The sequence below is a fragment of the Telmatherina bonti genome, assembly GCF_933228915.1.
Source record: "Telmatherina bonti genome assembly, chromosome: 4".
In the NCBI taxonomy this organism is placed as follows: domain Eukaryota; kingdom Metazoa; phylum Chordata; class Actinopteri; order Atheriniformes; family Telmatherinidae; genus Telmatherina; species Telmatherina bonti.
In genome coordinates, this window is record NC_136622.1 from 37,366,664 (window position 1) to 37,390,975 (window position 24,312).

Sequence of the window (24,312 nt, forward strand, 5' to 3'; positions counted from 1 at the left end):
GCGCCGCTTCATGGCTGTTGCTACGGTGACAGTGTTGCGTTTAGTCTGGGTGATGTTTTCTCCATGTTTCTGAGCGTCACCTCCTTCATGGTGACGTAGTTGCCCTGCAGGGTTTCTCCATGTCCGAGGAAGGGGCCCGAAACGCCCCTTTGTTGTCTTACTAAACATATCGGGAGATACCTCTAGTGTGCGGACCTACATTTCTCTTTTTGCCACTATTTGTCTTTGGATCCGGCGCCTAGTTTTATGTTACCAAGGATGCGTGTGATTTAAACTTTCATTTCCATGTTTGCCTTTGGTCAGAAGCTGCAAACTCCGCCCCTTTTATGTGAGCGCTCTCAGATCTTGATGGAAAACCCTGGTTGGGTTACCAAGTTAACAAGCTTTGTAGTTCTACTCAAGCAGACGTCTGCACGAGTCAACCAGGTGACGGAGAGAAATCTGGACACGTAAATCTCGCTTCGTAGTCCAGACTTTAGGTGGACGATGATGACATCTGCACAAGATCCTGATCAATGCCGCTGTGAATCTACTTATTCTGTCTGCAGCCAGTAACATTTTACATGAATTTTCAGGTGTACCACCTCACCTGTGCTCTCATCATCATCATCTGCTCTGGAAGCGTGATCATAATTATAACAAGTATCTGTAGCAGCTAAAGTTCTGATTAGCTTTAGCATGTTAGCCTAGCTACGCAGTGGGCTGTTCAGTTATATTGGATGGATTGATATTACTTCGTCCAGACATATACTTAGTATTCTCTGGCTGTTCTCTTCTTACCTCCGGATGTTTTCCACTTTATTATTAATCACTTTAACCATGTTGTAAAGATCAGTGTCATGCTAACTTTCTGCTGCCGGGAGAAAAATTAGTACAATAGAACGAAGCTCAATCAGCAAATGTGGTTTGAATGTGGGTTTTAGAAGTAGACAAAGTATCTGGACTAATAGCCAAATGTTAAAATCCAGATTATTCCAATAAGCTTCTGCTTATTTTGCTTCAAAGATGTGAAGTGGCGCTAAACAAATAAAGCTGAATTGAATGAAATGCATAGTGAAGCTGAGACCAGGCAGATCTGACATTTTTCGTTTAGGATTGTATAAAAGATTCCTTCCTCCGCAGGGTGGCCGGGCTCTCCCTTAGAGATAGGGTGAGGAGCTCGGTCATCCGGGAGGAGATCAGAGTAGAGCCGCTGCTCCTCCGTATCGAGAGAAACCAGTTGAGGTGGCTCGGGCATCTGGTCAGGATGCCTCCTGGACCTCCCTGGTGAGGTGCTCCAGGCACGTTCCTCTGGGAGGAGACCCCAGGGAAGACCCAGGACATGCTGGAGGGATTATATCTCTCGGCTGGCCTGGGAACGCCTCGGGATACCCCGGCAGAGTTGGCAAATGTGGCTGGGGAGAGGGAAGTCTGGGCTTCCCTGCTTAGACTGCTGCCCCTGCGACCCGACCCCAGATAAGAAGATGGATGGATGGATAAGTTCAGTAAGAAACCAAACTGTAAATCTGTCAAGATTTCAGGAAGTGAAGAGTATTTGTGTTGATGCAGATCTCTTTACCTCGGATACCATAGATCCTGCACGAGAGCTGGTTTGTGGCAAGATGGTTGCCGATGATGTCGTTTGTAAAGCATCCACTGTGTTATACACATCTACAGCCACCAGGGTGTTGCTAGGCTCTGGTCAGTTTTGGACATCTCTTGACCTTCGCAGCTGACCTTGGTTGGGCTCTGTTAAGTTTAAACCCTTAACAGCTTAACATAGTTATCATTAAATAAGAAGGAAGCCAGACGAGACAATCTTGCTTTACTTGCAAGGAGGCTCATGTCCGAAGCCTGAGCTTCACAAAACCTGCAAGCCCTTTATTGAAAGGTACCACGTGACATTCATGCAATATGATACAATACAATGTATATGTACATGCACAAACAGTGCACGTATGTGGGTGCGATTTCAGTACATGTGAGTGTGTGGACAATGTGTGTGTGTGCGTGTGGCTATGCTTGGTTCAGAAGTTCAATGTGTGTGCGTAATTCTTTTCCCGTAATCGTTCTTCTGGGGGCCAGATGTTTCCCACGACCGCTGTTCGATGTTCCATGGCATATCGCGCAGACATCCTGTTTATCCAAACTGAAGTCTTCTTACGCACACAGAAACCTTTTAACTTGTACATGACAAGTAACATATCAGTGTGAGAGATTAATGAGAAGTTATAATATAAACTAAGAATGATATAAACTGAAATACCCAACAGGCTCTGATGGAAGATCCATGTAATGAGCGCGTGGCTGCACATGCTAGTTTCACCTGTTGCTACCTGATGTCCTTTTAGATCTGATTGTAGTTTGTTTTTCAGTCTCTTGCATGCTACATGTGTTAGCGGTTAAATTTAGGTTAATATTTCAGCTCTGAATATGACAGCAAAGGGAATAAAATCTCCTTGTTGTGTAGCAAATAGATGCAGTTAAAACTTAATGATACGGTCCGACATAATGTGGTCATTAAAAAAATCAAACTGAATAAATTATTGAAGGTTGGATGTCTCGATATTATAAATGATAGAGTCAAACGTGTGATGTTTTACATAGCTATTGTATTAATGCAGGCAGGATTATTCCGCACGTATCCCAGGATAATGACACTGAAAAGGGTTAAAATAATTGATAATATACCTTTTATATGAACATCACTGTGTAAAACTGGAGTTTATTTCTTAAAGTCTCACAACTAGCAGATCCGTTTGTAACGCCTTAAGTAACCAGAGTAAGCGGGAGCTTACGGCATCCTTCCAGATCTCATCCTCGTGGGACCATGACACGAGCTGGATGAGGATCTGGCGGTTGGACCGGGGTCCCAGCAGTTGGTCTTTAGTGTTAGGGGAAACGGTAGAAGAAGAGATGGATCCAGTCTGCTTAGGGATCCCTGTGACCTGGAGGTTCCGTCGTCTCTTATAGGCTCTACGTCCTTCGATTTTCTGCAAAACACAGTTGTTCCTTTCTGCAGCATTTTAAACGATGGTATGCAGACTATAAGCCTTTTTTGTTTCGTTTCCACCCACATTTCATGGAATCCTGTGAAGCTCTGCAGGTCAGGGAGTAGCGTTCGTCCAGGAGGAATAGCCAGTGGCCTACAGCCCAACAGCGCTGACTTATGTACGGATGTGGGAAATTCAGTAGACCTTGCATGTTAAAACTCACCACACACCGCTCTAGAGACGGTGTTTAAGACAGAATTCCAGAAGGCTCCACCGAGACAACGGAAGAGCCTTCAACCCTACGACCTGCAGGTCGACCACAAGCCTGGAAGGATATCTTCATTGCAAACCAAGTCGAGCTAACCTGAAGGAAAAACCAGAGCATTTCCTGGAGGATGAGCTACACGTCAGTGCCATGTGGTCCGGGGAGGCTGCCTCACCTGTCATGAATTTAAAAACGGAAAAAAGTTCATACAATAAATGTTAATATTTTCCATTAATCTGTATTTAAAATACATTTTCAGTTTTACTACATATGTATTTCTGACATTTTATCACAAAAAATTTGCCAAATTTGAGTTATCACTGATGGCAGAAACCCTGGGTGAGGCAGTGGCAAGTGATGCCTCACATCTGAAAGCACAATCCAATACAAACTGGGTAGAATGATGCGTGCCCGTTCCTCGGCCTATTGCTAATATGAACTTTACATAAATATTAATTATACACCATGACTTTCTACAGTCTGTGTAATGTCTTTTATGTATGTGTGAGAGTTATCCTTGCCGATCGTACGATAAAGTGCAAAGAAAAGTCAGCCGGTGAGGCACGCAGTACTCTGTCTCACCTCAAGGGGGCGTACGCTATCTGGCAGGTGCTTTCTAGCTGCAGCGGCTTCAGCAGAGGGAACTGAAAGTCGGGGCCAAGCTGAAGCCAGCGGCTATTTAATACTCTGCCTGATCCATCTCATTATGGAGGATTATATTTCAACACTAAAAAATGTCTTAAAACTTGGATTTCCAGTCTAAACAGAAGGCGATACGTGATGGAAGACCAACGCCGGAGCTAAAAGGTTTGCTTCAAAATGCGGGGCAGAAGAGTCGTTCTTTTCAAACTGAGTGGTACAAGCGAAGACTGGCTGTGTGGAAAGGTGCTGTTTTTTCCATTTCTTACATTTGTAAATCTGATTTGAGAAGTCAGTGCCTCACCAGCCTTGAACCTCACTGCACGTCACTGTTACAGGTCATCTTGGAGCAGCTCAGCGGCTGGTCTCACAACAGCAGCTGATAGAAATGCAGCTACGGTCCGAGCAGGAGGGCTGGAAGTATGTCATGTACCAGCAGACATCAGAAAATAACGGACCTTCAGAGGGGAACTTGCACGTTTTGATGGTCGGCTCTTTAAGAACACAAGACCTGTCAGCAGCCGCGCTGGCGAGCATCCATCAGGCTCATCTTGGAGTGGTAGAATGTCAGAAGGCCAAAAGGTGTCATTTTCTGGTCCAGCACGACGAAGGAGACTCAAGACGTTACAATGTTTCTTACACATTCAGGCGCTGCAACATCTGCCGTGACGTTCCACAGAGTCCGGGCAAAGGTTGCAGTGGATCTGTTCCACTAGGTGATAATCTGCTGCGTGCAGACCATGACTCAAAGCGTTCGGAAATGGCCAAACTCACTGGGACGACCAGCCGACATGTGATAACAACCCGCAAATAGATTTTTGCGAGACCCAGCAGGTTGTGTTAGACAGTGATCCACAATTCAGAGCTGGGAGTTTGTGCATCACATGTGGTCCTAGATACCCCGAGTCTGACTGCAGGGAGGGAGCCATTCAGAACTAAGTTACTCTGTAGGAACACAGGACTGAAAACCAGACGGCCAGCGTCATCCCAGCTGTAGAAGTATGTACAGCATGAAGCGGATAAAACTGGATAAACATGTTCATTGCTTACAATCCTGCAAGTTTTATGATGAAAATAAGACGTTGAAAGTTTCATCTCCTGCATTAATGCAGCAGATCACAATAACATGGACTGTAAACTAGTGTCCACGCTTCCAGAGCTCGCTGCAGGAAGGTCACAAAAGCGGAACGCAGGGCAATGGAGAGACCGTTATCACTCACATCTCCTTCCAATCCCTCACATCATCTCTGTCAGGTTTCCTGTGAACGTTCACAGAAGCTGTTTTATTGCCAGAAGTGATGACTTTAATGTCAGCTGGTGTCCGTGAGGATCTGCTCTGCAGCTGATCGAACCGGACTGGATCTAGGTCTGTGGGACAAAGCTGATCTCAGGGTGTATGACTCCATGCTGGATGCGTGCACTTATTTACTGTCACACGCTCCTATTGCTGTACTTATTCCGTAACCATATTATTTATTACTGCACAACTTAAAGCAGCAGACGGACAGAACTGCACATCTTCTCCCTCTGGACCGGACCTGCATGCAGCGCAGGACTCTGCAGCCACCCTCTTCCTCTTCCTCACCTCTGCTTCATTCTCAGATGTTTAAGGAGGCTTGTGGCCTGCAGACATCAAGCTGCACATTGTTGCCGTTTGTGGAACTGAAATATCTCCATTGTTACTGTCGGGCTGATCAGCCGGCGGTGAGTGAACCCACTGCCAGTGGGCCACTGGGTGGGACGAAGCTAACTGGCAGCCAGCAGCAGTTACTGTGTCTGATAAAGGAGGAAATAGTCACAGTTTACTACATGATAAAAAAAAAAAAAAAAAACTTGTGTGAAATATTTATTTTAGAACAAAGGTTGGAACTTTGGGCCAGTCGGCAGTCACTAACGACACAGATTTGGTCCGCGGGCCGTGAGTTGAGAAATGCTGTCTTACACAATCATTTTATGAGGCTGTTAAAGGTCAGCAGTATTTTCCACGACACCTGAAATAAAAGTGAAGGTTTGTCAGATCAGAGCTGCAGTCGAAGCAAATCTGTGTGTTTCTGTGTGAAGGACAAGAAACCGAGTTCATCTGTTCTTTCTCAGCTACTGACTCCAATACTGGAGTGTACAGCTGATCATTTTTACTGATTTTCAACAAAATGGAGGGCAAAGTTCAACTAGAAGTTTCTCCTCATAAACTGGATCAGAAACTTCCAGATCCGGACTACCAGTTGTTCATATTTGTCCTCAGTGGAGGACATCTGTAAACCTGAACATGTCCATCCTCCTGCACGCTACTGACCCAACTCCTACTGAAACTCTAAAGACCACATTTACAGCTTTAAATGATGGCACACCTGTACAGGTGGAGTTTGGGAACTTCCTGTTTCTTGTCAGAGTAATGGCGTCTATTCTGTGGACATTGGTGCCTGCAGATGGCTGACTGTCCTTGAGCCGGGTTCTGCCGGAGGTTTCCTTCCTGTTAAAAGGGAGTTTTTTCCTTCCCACTGTCGCCAGTGTGCTTGCTCAGGATGGGAGATTGAGTTGGAACCTCCAACCCAATCTGTTGGTTTCTTTATATAGGCTATTATGAATTGACTTTAAACAGGGGTCACCAAGTCCGGTTCTCGAGGGCGACCATCTTGCAGGTTTAAGTGTTTCCCTGGTACAAAAGACTTGATTAACATGAAAAGGTTCTCCAACAACTTGTCATCATCTTCTGCACCTGCCTGGTAATGAGCCGTTGGTTTGGGTTAGGTGTGGTCAGAGAAAGTCCTCCTGAACCCACAGCCGTCAAAAGGTTGGACAACGAGCCACTGTCCACCTCGTCCTCTGCCTTTTGCACCGAGCCAGTTAAATGTTGAGTAATAACACTGAGATGTCTGTTTAAATGTTGTTTTTCTGACTCCTCAGAGGTCAGACATGTCTGCTGGCAGCAACCAGAGATCTGAGGACCAGTTTCTGTGCTCCATCTGTCTGGAGGTCTTCACTGATCCAGTCTCCACACCATGTGGACACAACTTCTGCAACAAGTGCATCAGCCAACACTGGGATGTCAACGTTCTGTACAAGTGTCCCCTGTGTAAAGAGGCTTTTCCCTCCAGACCTCAGCTGAAGATCAACACCTTCATCAGAGAGATGGTGGATCAGTTCAGACATGAAGCTCAGCAGGAAGCCAGAAGCAGCTCAGAGCAACAAGCTGCCAAACCAGGAGAAGTTCCCTGTGACGTCTGCACTGGAACCAGACTGAAGGCCCTGAAGTCCTGCCTGGTGTGTCTGACCTCCTACTGTCAGACTCACCTGGAGCCTCATCTGACGGCTTCAGGTCTGAAAAGACATCAGCTGGTGGAGCCTGTGGAGAACCTGGAGGACAGGATCTGCAGGAAGCACGTTAAACCTCTGGAGCTGTTCTGTAAGACCCACCAGACATGTGTCTGCTCGCTCTGCTCTGTTTTAGACCACAAGACTCATGAGTTTGTTCCTCTGAGAGAAGACTATGAAGGAAAGAAGGCAGAGCTGGAGAAGACAGACGCTGAAGTTCAGCTGATGATCCAGAAGAGACGACTGAAGGTTCAGCAGCTCAAAGAGTCGATGAAGATCAGTAGAGATGCTGCAGACAGAGAGACAGCAGAAGGTGTTCAGGTCTTCACTGCTCTGATGGAGTCTGTTCAGAGAGGCCTGGAGGAGCTCCAAGAGGAGATCCAAGACAAGCAGAAAGCTGCAGAGAAACAGGCTGAAGACTTCATCAAAGATCTGGAACAGGAAATCTCTGAGCTGATGAAGAGGAGCTCTGAGCTGAAGCAGCTCTCGCGCTCTGAAGACCACCTCCACCTCCTCCAAAGCTTCTCCTCCCTGAACGCTGCTCCACCCACCAAGAACTGGACGGAGGTCTGAGTCCGTCCAGCATGGTATGAGGGGACTGTGGTGAGAGCTGTGTCTCAGCTGGAGGAGACACTCAGGAAACAGATGAAGATGATGTTTGAGCTGAAGAAGGTCCAGCAGGATGCAGTGGACGTTACTCTGGATCCTGATACAGCACATCCTCACCTCGTCCTGTCTGATGATGGAAAACAAGTTTATTCATCATACCGAGACCTCAGGATGGTTTGTGGACTGTGTGTCTGATAAATGGAAATGAGTACAAAGCTCTGGCTGATCCTCCAGTCCGTCTCCATCTCCAGTCTGGTCCTGAGAAGGTGGGGGTGTTTGTGGATTATGAGGAGGGTCTGGTCTCCTTTTATGATGTTGATGCTGCAGCTCTGATCTTCACCTTTACTGGCTGCTACTTCACTGACAAACTCTACCCGTTCTTCAGTCCCTGTAGTAACGATGGTGGTAAAAACTCATCTCCTCTGATCATCTGTCCTGTCAATCAAAGTGTCTGATGGTTTTCCTAAAGAAGCTCCGTGACCAGTGAATCTGAACCAGTTCCAGTCTGAGTTGTACTTGTAGGAGCCATAAATGTAGTTTATGTTGGGAATTATCACTGGTGGATGGTTGATGTTATATTGTTGTCATGGTGATATGAATTGGGGTCACGTGGATGTGGAGCGGTATAGGGCTGAGGAGTTAAAAGGGCACTGTCAGCCAGTCACTCAGGGTTTTTTGCTAGAGAGGAGGGCTGGGAAGCTGTAATTTTTGTTGACCGCTCTAGATACATACTTGACGTTGCACACTGTGACATATTATGCTGGTGAAATAACATCGTACCCGATCATCAGGCAGTATATGTAACACTTCCAATAAATAAATCCTCGATATCTGCGACCTATGTGCGTCATTTATGGGAACCATCAACAGCGCGTCAAACAAATAGACCGGACCCAGTCGTCGCCTCAGGTAGCAACTGTGGAAGTCGCTACAGTACTGGTGGAGAGATGAGGTTCACATCTGGATTATTCTGCAGCTGGTTCCACTTCTGCCTCATGACGGATCAGATGGTTGTTATGATGAATGTTGACTTTCTGTCTTGTTTTCTTCTTTCATGTGTCCCATGTTGGATTGTCCCCTCTGGGACGCCGTAGTCGTCGTCACCAGCAGGAAGTCAGGAGGTCTCAACAAGTTTTAAAGCAACACTGAATGAAATGTTTGTTTTTTTCTCCCATTAAACATGTTGTTCATTTATTCTGGAACAGAAATCAAAGAAATGTGTGAAAAGTTCATTTTAACATGATTCTGATGTTCATGATGAGTGTAAATACGTTTCTGATCACAAATTCATGTTGATCATCAATAAAACAACAGAAACTGGTTTTCTGTCTGTTTGGGGCTTTTTCATCACATTGCTGGGAAGTCCAGACCTGAACTGGAACAAGTCTTCAGGTCTGACGAGTCCACACGGACCCTGTTCCAGACTCGTCATGTGGTCTGACGAGTCCACACGGACCCTGTTCCAGACTCGTCATGTGGTCTGACGAGTCCACACGGACCCTGTTCCAGACTCGTCATGTGGTCTGACGAGTCCACACGGACCCTGTTCCAGACTCCTCATGTGGTCTGACGAGTCCACACGGACCCTGTTCCAGACTCCTCATGTGGTCTGACGAGTCCACACGGACCCTGTTCCAGACTCCTCATGTGGTCTGACGAGTCCACACGGACCCTGTTCCAGAGTGATGAAGTGATGAAGACATCATGTCTTGTGTTACTGGACCAAACTGTGGGGGAAGTCTGTGATCTGGGGTTGCTGTAGGTTATCTGGTCTAGGTTCAGGTCTTGGATCAGGTCTAGTATCAGCTTCAGGTTCAGGACTAGGTCCAGGTCTGGGTTCAGGTCTAGGTTCAGATCTAGGATCAGGTCTAGGTTTCGGTCTGGGTTCAGGTCTAGGACTGGGTCTAGGATCAGGTCTAGGTTAAGGTCTAGGTTCAGGTCTGGGTTAATGTCTGGGTTCAGGTTTAGGATCAGGTATAGGTTCAGCTCTGGGTTCAGGTCTAGGTTCCGGTCTAGGATTAGGTCTAGGTTCAGGTCTAGGATTAGGTCTAGGTTCAGGTCTAGGATCAGGTCGAGGTTCAGCTTTGGTTTCAGGTATAGGTTAAGGTCTAGGTTCAGATCTGGGTTCAGGTCTAGTATTAAGTCTATGTTTCAGTCTAGATTCAGGTCTACATTCAGGCCTAGGCTCAGGTCTAGAATCAGGTCTAGGTTCAGGTTGACATTTAGGTTTAGGTTCAGTTCTGGGTCCAGGATCAGCAGACTACCAGAACATCCCGAATGAGCAGGTTTTTCCATCTTCCTCCAGGATTCATGGGGGTCAGGTTGTGACAGACTGGTTCAGGGAACAGGAGACTTCATTTCCACAGCACAAAGTCCAGACCTGGACCCCATGGAGGGTCTCTGGGATGTGCTGGAGGTCAGACTCCCATCATCAGCAAGGGATCTTGGGGAAAACAACAAGTGTTCTGTGTCTAAAATGGTCTTAATACATTTCTTTTGAGCCGACTTTCTTTTTATTATTAAAATCAACAAAAATATAAGTTGAAAAATGTGGTGAAGTCGTAGGAGGGCATACTGATTGCTGAATAAAGCCGGTAAAAGTCCTGGTATGCAAAGGGATAGAATTTAAAAGTGCCAGTACTGCGTACCGCTGTGTACCAGCCCAATTAAAGCACTGGGTATCAGACCATGACGTCTTCCAACCAGGTATTAGAACGGGACATCTTCCAACCAGCTATTAGACCGTGACATCTTCCAACAAGGTATTAGAGAGTTACATCTTCCAACCAGGTATCAGACCGTGACGTCTTCCAACCAGCTATTAAAGAGTTACGTCTTCCAACCAGGTATCAGACCGTGACGTCTTCCAACCAGGTATTAAAGAGTTACATCTTCCAACCAGGTATCAGACCGTGACGTCTTCCAATCAGGTATCAGACCGTGACATCTTCCAACCAGGTATTAAAGAGTTACATCTTCCAACCAGGTATCAGACCGTGACGTCTTCCAATCAGGTATCAGACCGTGACGTCTTCCAACCAGGTATCAGACCGTGACGTCTTCCAACCAGCTATTAAAGAGTTACATCTTCCAACCAGGTATCAGACCGTGACGTCTTCCAACCAGGTATTAAAGAGTTACATCTTCCAACCAGGTATCAGACCGTGACGTCTTCCAACCAGGTATTAAAGAGTTACATCTTCCAACCAGGTATCAGACCGTGACGTCTTCCAACCAGGTATTAAAGAGTTACATCTTCCAACCAGGTATCAGACCGTGACGTCTTCCAACCAGCTATTAAAGAGTTACGTCTTCCAACCAGGTATCAGACCGTGACGTCTTCCAACCAGGTATTAAAGAGTTACATCTTCCAACCAGGTATCAGACCGTGACGTCTTCCAACCAGGTATTAAAGAGTTACATCTTCCAACCAGGTATCAGACCGTGACGTCTTCCAATCAGGTATCAGACCGTGACATCTTCCAACCAGGTATTAAAGAGTTACATCTTCCAACCAGGTATCAGACCGTGACGTCTTCCAATCAGGTATCAGACCGTGACGTCTTCCAACCAGGTATCAGACCGTGACGTCTTCCAACCAGCTATTAAAGAGTTACATCTTCCAACCAGGTATCAGACCGTGACGTCTTCCAACCAGGTATTAAAGAGTTACATCTTCCAACCAGGTATCAGACCGTGACGTCTTCCAACCAGGTATTAAAGAGTTACATCTTCCAACCAGGTATCAGACCGTGACGTCTTCCAACCAGGTATTAAAGAGTTACATCTTCCAACCAGGTATCAGACCGTGACGTCTTCCAACCAGGTATTAAAGAGTTACATCTTCCAACCAGGTATCAGACCGTGACGTCTTCCAATCAGGTATCAGACCGTGACATCTTCCAACCAGGTATTAAAGAGTTACATCTTCCAACCAGGTATCAGACCGTGACGTCTTCCAATCAGGTATCAGACCGTAACATATTCCAACCAGGGATTAGACCGGGACATCTTCCAACCAGGTATCAGACCGGGACATCTTCCAACCGGGAATTAGACCATGACATCTTCCAACTAGCTCTTAGACCTCGACATCTTCCAACCAGCTATCAGACCGTGACGTCTTCCAACCAGCTATTAGGCAGTTACGTCTTCCAACCAGGTATCAGACCGCGACGTTTTCCAACCAGGTATCAGACCGTGACGTCTTCCAACCAAGTATCAGACCGTGACGTCTTTCAACCAGCTATTAGACCGTGATGTCTTCCAACCAGATTTTAGACCGGGACATCTTCCAACCAGATATCAGACCGTGACGTCTTCCAACCAGATATCAGACCGTGACGTCTTCCAACCAGGTATTAGACAGTTACGTCTTCCAACCAGGTATTAGACAGTTACGTCTTCCAACCAGGTATCAGACTGACGTCTTCCAACCAGGTTTTAGACCGGGACATCTTCCAACCAGATATCAGACCGTGACGTCTTCCAACCAGATATCAGACCGTGACGTCTTCCAACCAGGTATCAGACCGTGACGTCTTCCAACCAGGTATCAGACCGTGACGTCTTCCAACCAGGTATCAGACCGTAACATATTCCAACCAGGGATTAGACCGGGACATCTTCCAACCAGGTATCAGACCGGGACATCTTCCAACCAGGTATCAGACCGGGACATCTTCCAACCAGGTATCAGACCGGGACATCTTCCAACCGGGAATTAGACCATGACATCTTCCAACTAGCTCTTAGACCTCGACATCTTCCAACCAGCTATCAGACCGTGACGTCTTCCAACCAGCTATTAGGCAGTTACGTCTTCCAACCAGGTATCAGACCGCGACGTTTTCCAACCAGGTATCAGACCGGGACATCTTCCAACCAGATATCAGACCGTGACGTCTTCCAACCAGATATCAGACCGTGACGTCTTCCAACCAGGTATTAGACAGTTACGTCTTCCAACCAGGTATCAGACTGACGTCTTCCAACCAGGTATTAGACAGTTACGTCTTCCAACCAGGTATCAGACTGACGTCTTCCAACCAGGTATCAGACTGTGACGTCTTCCAACCAGGTATCAGACTGACGTCTTCCAACCAGGTATCAGACCGTGACGTCTTCCAACCAGGTATCAGACCGTGACGTCTTCCAACCAGGTATCAGACCATGACGTCTTCCAACCAGGTATCAGACCATGACGTCTTCCAACCAGGTATTAGACCGTGACATCTTCCAACCAGGTATCAGACTGTGACGTCTTCCAACCAGCTATTAGACCTCAACATCTTCCAACCAGGTATCAGACCGTGACAACTTCCAACCAGGTATCAGACTGTGACGTCTTCCAACCAGGTATCAGACTGTGACGTCTTCCAACCAGCTATTAGACCTCAACATCTTCCAACCAGGTATCAGACCGTGACAACTTCCAACCAGGTATCAGACTGTGACGTCTTCCAACCAGGTATCAGACCATGACGTCTTCCAACCAGGTATTAGACCGTGACATCTTCCAACCAGGTATCAGACTGTGACGTCTTCCAACCAGCTATTAGACCTCAACATCTTCCAACCAGGTATCAGACCGTGACAACTTCCAACCAGGTATCAGACCGTGACGTCTTCCAACCAGGTATCAGACCATGACGTCTTCCAACCAGGTATTAGACCGTGACATCTTCCAACCAGGTATCAGACCGTGACGTCTTCCAACCAGCTATTAGACCTCAACATCTTCCAACCAGGTATCAGACCGTGACAACTTCCAACCAGGTATCAGACCGTGACAACTTCCAACCAGGTATCAGACCGTGACGTCTTCCAACCAGGTATCAGACCGTGACGTCTTCCAACCAGGTATCAGACCGTGACGTCTTCCAACCAGGTATGAGACCGTGACATCTTCCAACCAGGTATCAGACCGTGACAACTTCCAACCAGGTATCAGACCATGACGTCTTCCAACCAGGTATCAGACCGTGACGTCTTCCAACCAGGTATCAGACTGTGACGTCTTCCAACCAGGTATCAGACCGTGACGTCTTCCAACCAGGTATCAGACCGTGACAACTTCCAACCAGGTATCAGACTGTGACAACTTCCAACCAGGTATCAGACCGTGACAACTTCCAACCAGGTATCAGACCGTGACGTCTTCCAACCAGGTATCAGACCATGACGTCTTCCAACCAGGTATCAGACCGTGACGTCTTCCAACCAGGTATGAGACCGTGACATCTTCCAACCAGGTATCAGACTGTGACAACTTCCAACCAGGTATCAGACCGTGACAACTTCCAACCAGGTATCAGACTGTGACAACTTCCAACCAGGTATCAGACTGTGACAACTTCCAACCAGGTATCAGACTGTGACGTCTTCCAACTAGCTACTAGACCTCAACATCTTCCAACCAGGTATCAGACTGTGACAACTTCCAACCAGGTATCAGACCGTGACAACTTCCAACCAGGTATCAGACTGTGACAACTTCCAACCAGGTATCAGACTGTGGCGTCTTCCAACCAGGTATCAGACTGTGACGTCTTCCAACTAGCTATTAGACCTCAACATCTTCCAACCAAGTATCAGACTGTGACAACTTCCAACCAGGTATCAGACCATGACGTCTTCCAACCAGGTATCAGACTGTGACATCTTCCAACCAGGTATCAGACTGTGACAACTTCCAACCAGGTATCAGACCGTGACAACTTCCAACCAGGTATCAGACTGTGACAACTTCCAACCAGGTATCAGACTGTGACGTCTTCCAACCAGGTATCAGACCATGACGTCTTCCAACCAGGTATTAGACCTCGACATCTTCCAACCAGGTATCAGACCATGACGTCTTCCAACCAGGTATCAGACCGTGACAACTTCCAACCAGGTATCAGACCGTGACGTCGTCCAACCAGGTATCAGACTGTGACGTCTTTCCAGACATGTGCGTTTTCGTGAGGTTTTAGCTTGTTGAACTTAGTGATTTTGCTTTAGTTACTAAAATGAAATGAAACTAAATGTGTTGATATTTGAATGATCTAGAAACTTTGAGCTGGAAAAGTTGATCCCCAAAACTTATTATCCTTCAAGTTATGTTTGCATATGGTGTGACACAGCGATGTTCAGATATGTGAGTGATAACATGTAGATATGATTTGTAGTGATCAAGGATTTGTGTGTGTAATGTTTTTATGTGGTGGTTTGTGTGAAGCTGATGTCCCCTGACACCCGGTTGCCTCCAGGACTGACTTAAGCATCTATTCTATTCTATTCTATTCTATGTTGTTGGTAGTTTATGTGGAGCGGTATCTGAGCTTGTTAAAACAACCACAAAGCATCTGGACAACAGATAACGCCGTCACACTTCTGAGGACATCTATGCTGTTGGAAGCAAAGGTCGCACATGTGACGTCATGGTATTTCTGTTGCAGACGGTGATGCTTCTAACCCTAAAACTCTGGTTGTAAATGGATTTGGGATCAGTTTCTTCTGCTCAGAGTTAAATAAGGTGAAATTGGTTTGTGATGTGTCTTTTCAGAAAATTTTATGCTAATTTTATGTCCTCCAATCATTGAGGTAGTTTATTTACACGCCAGCTGTATTTGGTAGTGGGACCCAAACTCAAGTCGTCTGGATGGACTTCATATAAACGACTGAAATCATTGAGAAAAAGGACTTTGCATCCAACCAGCACTGCAAGATCGCAGATGAAATGGGAATGGTTAAAATACACCGTATGTCATTACTTCCTGTTCATTGGCTGCACTCAAAGAGGCTGTTTCAGATTAAGGCCACATGAACTCATTTGTAGAACTGGTTTTTCCTCACTGCAGGATGATTATGTGCCAAGATAATTCAGATTAAAAACACAAAAACAAAACATTTCTCTGTTTGCTTTGCAGAACCGTATTATTTCTATTGATGTTTGGTTGTTTTTTTCTCCTGTTGGACTTTTATTACTCGACAAGTTTCTCAGAGCAGCAGTCAGATGTGTTGAATCATCGTACAACCTGACAGTTCCTCTGTTTAGTTGATAAATTCAGATTTCAGGCAGGAATAATCCTCTGTGCATCTGCAGGCAAGAACTCATAGAAAGGAATGACGACACCATCTGATCGTCAACACTCCATAATGCAGCCTGTTGACGGTTCTGTTCTGGTTATCAGGTAACATTAAAGTCGGATCAGGTGCACAGATCCAGATGTAGAAAAAAAAAAGAGAGTTGGACTTGATGGGACGGTTCGGTAAACTTTGATCTCTGTTGCTACAGCTGGTCGCTAGGCATCATATCAGCTGCATAGTGGTAACATGTCAGCGACATAACAGCATGATGTCATATCCAGAGGTGTGTAAAGTAGAAATAGAAAGTAGAAGGCTTTACAACAGAGTTTCACTTGCTAGCAACTGGACATCAAGACACTGGCTGTTTTAAACCCATAGCGTGGATGATTCTTTAAATAAATAAACTAAAACTGAAGAGGAAAAGATGAGAAAGAAAGTGACATAAGAGATAAGACAAGAGTCAACAGTGGACTGACTTTTACTGGCTGGAGAGATCTCAGAGAAGAGACAGGATGAAGACAATCCTGGATCAGCTGTTGTTAGGGGCAACTCTACCAGAATACTGTTATGCCTCTTTAATCCTCTTTGTTCCTCCTTCTGATGCTCAGTTTGAATGAAACATTAGATGCAGCATAAAAAGCAACCAGAAGAAGAAAACAGAACTTTGTAGAAATAACACACAGATCAACAGAGACCAAGATAAATAATGTTATCATGGATAAATCATTATGGATTTACCACATAGAGTCTGATGCTTCCTAAGGGAGGGGAAAATCTGAACTTTATTATCTGCATGTCAAAAGAGTCTCTACATTAACATTGTTGCAGTGGGACTGAATAAGATGTGACACACAGGAAGTGTGCAGGCACCAGTGTGAGCACATGTAGGTGAGTTGCTGAAAGGTAAATAAATCATTCTGTCCAGCTGGGTGGGAATAAGTCCTTCTGCAGTCTGAGTGTGTGAAAAAGACCAAGAGAAACAGGCTGAAAGGAAGAAAACAAGGAAAACTAGTCTTCTAGTCTGGTGTAGTTCCCGTGTGTGTCCAGCAGAGGGCAGCAGAACAACTACTATCAGGAAAAGACATTTCCTCCACAAACTCCAACTTCCTGTCCTTTAGTTCAAGGAAAAAGACACGAAAAGGACTAAATGAGAACAGCAGGACATTACACAACTAAATATGAGAGTAAATGATGCTGGATTGAAGAAAGAGCTGAAGTACAGACTTCATCCTGATGATTTTAGCTCTGCAACAAGCTGCAGTTTATTCTCCTGCATTTTAAACCCATTCTGGCATCATCTGGTGTTTTCAGCTGTAATCATGTCTGAACCTGAAGAGGAGGAACAACCCGGTTCAGGAAGAGGTGCAGCAACAAACCAGTTTCTCTGGTTTCCTGAAATAAAAGTCAAGGTTTGTCAGATCAGAAAATGTGGACCGATCCGATGGGATATTCTGGTGCCGTCGCAGTTTTTTCTGTGGAAATGTTCCAAACATGGCTTGTCATCAGAAAATGAATTTCCTGTACTGAAGAAGGGATGGACATGGTCAGGAACCATGCCACGTTCAGTGACTCGAAGTAGTGCTATGAACTTTCTGACCTTAAATACACGTTTCTGACTTATGATAATACAGCGACATTTATTATCTACATTTCCTCAGATGTTGTTGCCGTGCGCTGAGAAAACACTCCAGGACGCAGCATCACATTATAGCCGAGTTTCACTTGCTAGCAACTGGACATCAACACACTGGCTGTTTTAAACCCGTACCGTGGATGATTCCTTAAATAAAAAATTTAAAATTGAAGAGGAAAAGATGAGAAAGAAAGTGACATAAGAGATAAGACAAGAGTCGACACTGGACTGACTTTTACTGGCTGGAGAGATCTCAGAGAAGAGACAGGATGAAGACAATCCTGGATCAGCCATTGTTAGGGGCAACTCTACTGGACTACTATTGTGTCTCTTTAATCCTCTTTGTTCTTCAATCTGATGCTCAGTTTGAACTTCAGCAAATCGTCTTCACCATGTCATTCATTCATTCATTCATTCATCATTTATTCATTCATCATTCGTACTGCTTAGTCTGATTAAGGGTCACGGGGGAACTGGAGCCTATCCCAGCAGTCTCTGGGCGAGAGTCGGGGTACATCCTGGGCAGGTCACCAGTCCATCGCAGGGCGTCTTCATCATGTCTACGTGACTAAATGCTGCCATGTGATTGGCTGGTTAGATATGCGTCATAACATGCGGTTAAACCCGTGGAGCAGATAAAGTGGCTGCTGAGTGTATGTAGCGTACTTCCTGCAAATGAAACAGTGTGTAAAATATGTGATGTTTATGCACTAGATGCCTTTAAAAGGTGTAGCTATGGAATCAGCAGCAACGTGTGCACCATAATGCTTTTGGTTAGGGTTAGCCATTATGAAACGGCACGCCTGCCTTCAGGCCAGCTGCCTCGCCTTGTTTTCGCTTCAGCAGGAACCAGAATTACCGGATACAAACAGAAATCCTCCCACACTGCAGTATCGAGTGTCTCTGCTGTGAAGTCCTGTAATTCTCAGTTATGGAAATTAAGCACAAGCAAGACGATGAATTTTGTTTTAAATCTCAAATTTACCAACTAAAATTTCACATTTCTCACACAAACTTCGGTGCACCAGCATCTTCATACGTGTGCTGTCTGAGCCACATGCATATGATATGATTCACACCCTTCTTTTCCCAACAGCAGCATCGTACAATACAGCTTCAACCGAGGCCTGACTTTCAGTCCACACAGTTCTGATTTAGAGATACGTGACGGTGGAAAACCTGTTGGGCTTTGGGGTAAACCTTCCTTCTGCTGCTCCTCGGGCTTCTGTAGATGAAGCGTTTAACCATTTCCTCCCTTTTACAATCCTTATTTGTAGTTAGAGCTCGTCTAATTTGAACATTCCTTCTTAAGCAGCTCATTTTGGGTTTTACCATGAAAGATTAGTGAAAATGCGTTTCAATACATTCTCAGCACTCCAGTGTTTTAAGCTCACCGCTTCATAACAAATGCTGCGATAACTAAAGAAAAGACAAAAGGTATGAGCTGGCGGCCCCTTTGTTTTCCTCTCCGTCTACAGACCATCGTCTCTGCTTACATGACACAGTAAGGCTCTGGTGGCAGATGAGGTTTAGTCCTGCAGCAGGCTGGTAGGTGTGAAAGGAGCCCTTTCTTCAAGTCTCTATTCAGGAAGAAACAGACAATAGGGTTGACCCCGGCTTGAGCGAAACTCATCCACACGGTGGTGGAGAGGTACCGGTGTGGTATCGTACAAGCCTTGACAAACACCCTCCAATAGCAAGCCACAATGTAGGGGGACCAGAGCAGCAGGAACAGCAACGTTATCACGTAGAACATCCTGCCGAGCTGTTTCTCCGCCCTGAACTCCTCCATGCCCAGAAGGCGGCGGTTCTGGTTGTGTAAGCTCTGCCTGATTCCCAGCAGAGTCGGCGGCATGGGGCCCCTTCCAAAACCCGCAATCCAGTTGGCTGCTGCTTGGCCTGTAGCTCCCGGCCCGTGAAAGGTCCAGTTCTGACTGATAGCTGGCACCATTTGGACCGGTTTCATCTTGCGGTGCTTGTACTCGAAGAGCAGCAGCTTCATGTAGACCACATGTGTGGCTAGAATGAGCACGGCCAGCATCAGCATGAAGCCTAGAGTGTCGTTCGCCTTGAAGTGGCGATGCTCAAATATACACTGGTCCTCCTCACGGATGAATTTGTAAGTTCCCACATCAAAAACGGGTGGGAAAGCCATGGCCACGGATAAGGTCCACACCATGCACACCACCGCGACGCACGTCCAGAACGTCATGCGCTTGGAGTAAAAACGGTGGTGTGCGATGGCCATGTAGCGCGTTACGCTGATGCAGAAGAGCATGAAGGCGGCGTGGAAGCAGAAGAGAACTGCCATGAAGGCTACCACTTTGCAGCTCAGCACACTGTAGGTCCAGGCCGAGCCATTCCGTATCGACACCAGTACAAAGGGAAAGCAGATGGCCGAGCGGATGCTGTCTGCCAGGCACAGGTCCAGCAGGAAGTAGTATGGTGCCTTGTGGAGAGTTCGGTCCCGCAGGACGAGCAGCGACACCAGCAGGTTGCCCACCAGGCTGATGCAGATGATCAGCCCCAACAGCACCAGTTTGATGTAAGTGGAGACGGCTGAGGAGGAGCTGTCTGCTGCCATACCTGCTGCAGTAGCCACCATCGCTGCCATGGGCCCCGCAGGCCCTTCACTGCTCTCGCTTCCATTGGCCATCCCAAGAAACCCCCCACCCATACCACCGTTTCCTCAAACACCACCGCTCCTCCTCCGCTGCCCCCTCCTGCTGCTTGTCCCGTCGTCCTCGTGGCTGCTTCCTTCCTGGAGTTCACAAGGAACAAAAACACTTCAGTCCACATCGCTCCATCTCAAGAAGGTCCCTTTTCAGACATCTGTTTTCATTGGTCCTCTTCAGGAGCCTGAAAGCCAATCAGAGAAAAGTATCAATCAGACATGTCAATAAAAAGTCAGAGTTGCAACAACAAGTAAAACAAACACAAACAACATCATGCCTTGTGACTGCTGATGCCGTTTATATCTGGACAATTTATGTCTTCTACTTTATTTGATTAAAATGTGGCTTAAAGATCAGTGAAGTTTAATTTAATGTTTTCATGTGATGTTTCTATCAGGATGTTGCTGCATATTCCAGTTGTTTTAATGTGAAAATCCTTTTAATCCCAGTCAGCATGCAGACATGATGTTGTCAGGTTATGAGACAAATATGATGTAAAATGAAACAATAGATGCAGCATAAAAAGCAACCAGAAGAAGAAAACAGAACTTTGTAGAAATAACACACAGATCAACAGAGACCAAGATAAATAATGTTATCATGGATAAATCATTATGGATTTACCACATAGAGTCTGATGCTTCCTGAAGGAGGGAAAAATCAGAACTTTATTATCTGCATGTCAAAAGAGCCTCAACATTAACATTGTTGCAGTGGGACTGAATAAGATGTGACACACAGGAAGTGTGCAGGCACCAGTGTGAGCACATGTAGGTGAGTTGCTGAAAGGTAAATAAATCATTCTGTCCAGCTGGGTGGGAATAAGTCCTTCTGCAGTCTGAATGTGTGAAAAAGACCAAGAGAAACAGGCTGAAAGGAAGAAAACAGGGAAAACTAGTCTTCTAGTCTGATGTAGTTCCCGTGTGTGTCCAGCAGAGGGCAGCAGAACAACTACTATCAGGAAAAGACATTTCCTCCACAAACTCCAACTTCCTGTCCTTTAGTTCAAGGAAAAAGACACGAAAAGGAATAAATGAGAGCAGCAGAACATTACACAACTAAATATGAGAGTAAATGATGCTGGATTGAAGAAAGAGCTGAAGTACAGACTTCATCCTGATGGTTTCAGCTCTGCAACAAGCTGCAGTTTATTCTCCTGCATTTTAAACCCATTCTGGCATCATCTGGTGTTTTCAGCTGTAATCATGTCTGAACCTGAAGAGGAGGAACAACCCAGTTCAGGAAGAGGTGCAGCAACAAACCAGTTTTCTCTGGTTTCCTAAACTGAAAGTCAAGGTTTGTCAGATCAGAGCTGCAGTCGAAGCAAATCTGTGTGTTTCTGTGTGAAGGACAAGAAACCGAGTTCATCGGTTCTTTCTCAGCTACTGACTCCAATGCTGGTGAGTACAGCTGATCATTTTTACTGAGTTTCAACAAATCAGAGAACAAAGTTCAACTGGAAGATTCTCTCTCAGAAACTGGATATACCGCCAACTGCAGGCGCGTGCACGTGATACAAGCACGTTAAAATAAGACAGAGAATCTTGTGATTCTTGTTTAGAAATGACCTTCTTCTGGTCAATTTCAGCAATATATTTTGCATTGGAAGTCAGTAATCACACATTCATGTAAAAGTTTGAAACCAGATCCATATTGTTTTTTTCTCAACTTGTACATAAATATTTAGAGACAGAAGTGGGACATTTCAGGCAGTCTGAACCCGACTACATGTCCCTCCAACCCTGCTATAGAACCCCCCCCCCCCCCCTGGTTAGGGAATCACTGTGTTAGCTGAAGTTTGTTTGCTTCTGATTCATCACATGTGTAAAGGGCGATTTCGCTGCATGTCTGGGAACCTAGACCACATTTCGTGATCTGTTCAAAGATCCGGTCTTTTTGACTCTGCTAAAAGAGTCAACATTTTTAGCTCATTTTGACTTCCTAAATTGTTCTTCATTTAATATGATTATTTATTTTCATAAGACTTATTTTGTGCATTTTTTTAAAAATCTATTTTAATACAGAATCACATAAAACTAATTCACAAAATAAAGACAAATCTAAACATATTAAATTAGTTCATTTAAGTACCCTTGTGATGTATGTTTTTGTTGGTTTACATGCTTGTACCACATGCCTCGTGTTTACCGTTCCAACCGCGCCACTTTTGCAACCAATAAAACGCCACAATGGAGAAACTTAAGGATCACATAGAAATAAAATGTTGAACAATAACGACGAGATGTCTGTTTAAATGTTGTTTTTCTGACTCCTCAGAGGTCAGACATGTCTGCTGGCAGCAACCAGAGATCTGAGGACCAGTTTCTGTGCTCCATCTGTCTGGAGGTCTTCACTGATCCAGTCTCCACACCATGTGGACACAACTTCTGCAACAAGTGCATCAGCCAACACTGGGATGTCAACGTTCTGTACAAGTGTCCCCTGTGTAAAGAGGTTTTTCCCTCCAGACCTCAGCTGAAGAACAACACCTTCATCAGAGAGATGGTGGATCAGTTCAGACATGAAGCTCAGCAGGAAGCCAGAAGCAGCTCAGAGCAACAAGCTGCCAAACCAGGAGAAGTTCCCTGTGACGTCTGCACTGGAACCAGACTGAAGGCCCTGAAGTCCTGCCTGGTGTGTCTGACCTCCTACTGTCAGACTCACCTGGAGCCTCATCTGACGGCTTCAGGTCTGAAAAGACATCAGCTGGTGGAGCCTGTGGAGAACCTGGAGGACAGGATCTGCAGGAAGCACGTTAAACCTCTGGAGCTGTTCTGTAAGACCGACCAGACATGTGTCTGTTCGCTCTGCCCTGTTTTAGACCACAAGACTCATGAGTTTGTTCCTCTGAGAGAAGAATATGAAGGAAAGAAGGCAGAGCTGGAGAAGACAGACGCTGAAGTTCAGCTGATGATCCAGAAGAGACGACTGAAGGTTCAGCAGCTCAAAGAGTCGATGAAGATCAGTAAAAATGCTGCAGACAGAGAGACAGCAGAAGGTGTTCAGGTCTTCACTGCTCTGATGGAGTCTGTTCAGAGAGGCCTGGAGGAGCTCCTAGAGGAGATCCAAGACAAGCAGAAAGCTGCAGAGAAACAGGCTGAAGACTTCATCAAAGATCTGGAACAGGAAATCTCTGAGCTGATGAAGAGGAGCTCTGAGCTGAAGCAGCTCTCGCGCTCTGAAGACCACCTCCACCTCCTCCAAAGCTTCTCCTCCCTGAACGCTGCTCCACCCACCAAGAACTGGACGGAGGTCTGAGTCCGTCCAGCATGGTATGAGGGGACTGTGGTGAGAGCTGTGTCTCAGCTGGAGGAGACACTCAGGAAACAGATGAAGATGATGTTTGAGCTGAAGAAGGTCCAGCAGGATGCAATGGACGTTACTCTGGATCCTGAGACAGCACATCCTTACCTCGTCCTGTCTGATGATGGAAAACAAGTTTATCATAGTGATGTGAAGAAGAATCTTCCAGATAATCCAGAGAGATTTCCTGTTGTTTATGTTTTAGGACGTCAGAGTTTCTCTTCAGGCAGATTTTACTTTGAGGTTCAGGTTAAAGGAAAAACTAGATGGATTTTAGGAGTCGCCAGAGAGTCCATCATCAGGAAGAGAGACATCCCACTGAGTCTTCAGGATGGTTTGTGGACTGTGTGTCTGATAAATGGAAATGAGTACAAAGCTCTGGCTGATCCTCCAGTCCGTCTCCATCTCCAGTCTGGTCCTGAGAAGGTGGGGGTGTTTGTGGATTATGAGGAGGGTCTGGTCTCCTTTTATGATGGAGATGTTGCAGCTCTGATCTTCACCTTTACTGGCTGCTGCTTCACTGACAAACTCTACCCGTTCTTCAGTCCCTGTAGTAACGATGGTGGTAAAAACTCATCTCCTCTGATCATCTGTCCTGTCAATCAACATGTCTGATGGTTTTCCTAAAGAAGCTCCGTGACCAGTGAATCTGAACCAGTTCCAGTCTGAGTTGTACTGGTGGAGAGATGAGGTTGACATCTGGATTATTCTGCAGCTGGTTCCACTTCTGCCTCATGATGGATCAGATGGTTGTTATGATGAATGTTGACTTTCTGTCTTGTTTTCTTCTTTCATGTGTCCCATGTTGGATTGTCCCCTCTGGGACGCCGT

General features: G+C 45.8%; 1 protein-coding gene and 1 pseudogene across 2 annotated transcripts; one reads left to right on the forward strand and one right to left on the reverse strand.

Annotated features, from left to right (window-relative positions):
• The first annotated feature begins 6,789 nt into the window (after positions 1–6,789).
• On the forward strand, positions 6,790–24,096 carry LOC306754588 (annotated as a pseudogene). Its single transcript has 3 exons — positions 6,790–8,244; positions 19,756–20,048; positions 22,456–24,096. The product of its transcript is annotated as an uncharacterized misc_RNA (transcript).
• gpr173 (G protein-coupled receptor 173) lies at positions 18,996–20,180 on the reverse strand (the record flags this gene model as incomplete). Its single annotated transcript, XM_079239640.1, has 1 exon — positions 18,996–20,180. The coding sequence occupies one exon, from the start codon at positions 20,178–20,180 to the stop codon at positions 18,996–18,998; it is 1,185 nt and encodes a 394-aa protein (XP_079095766.1).
• Positions 24,097–24,312: the final 216 nt, after the last annotated feature.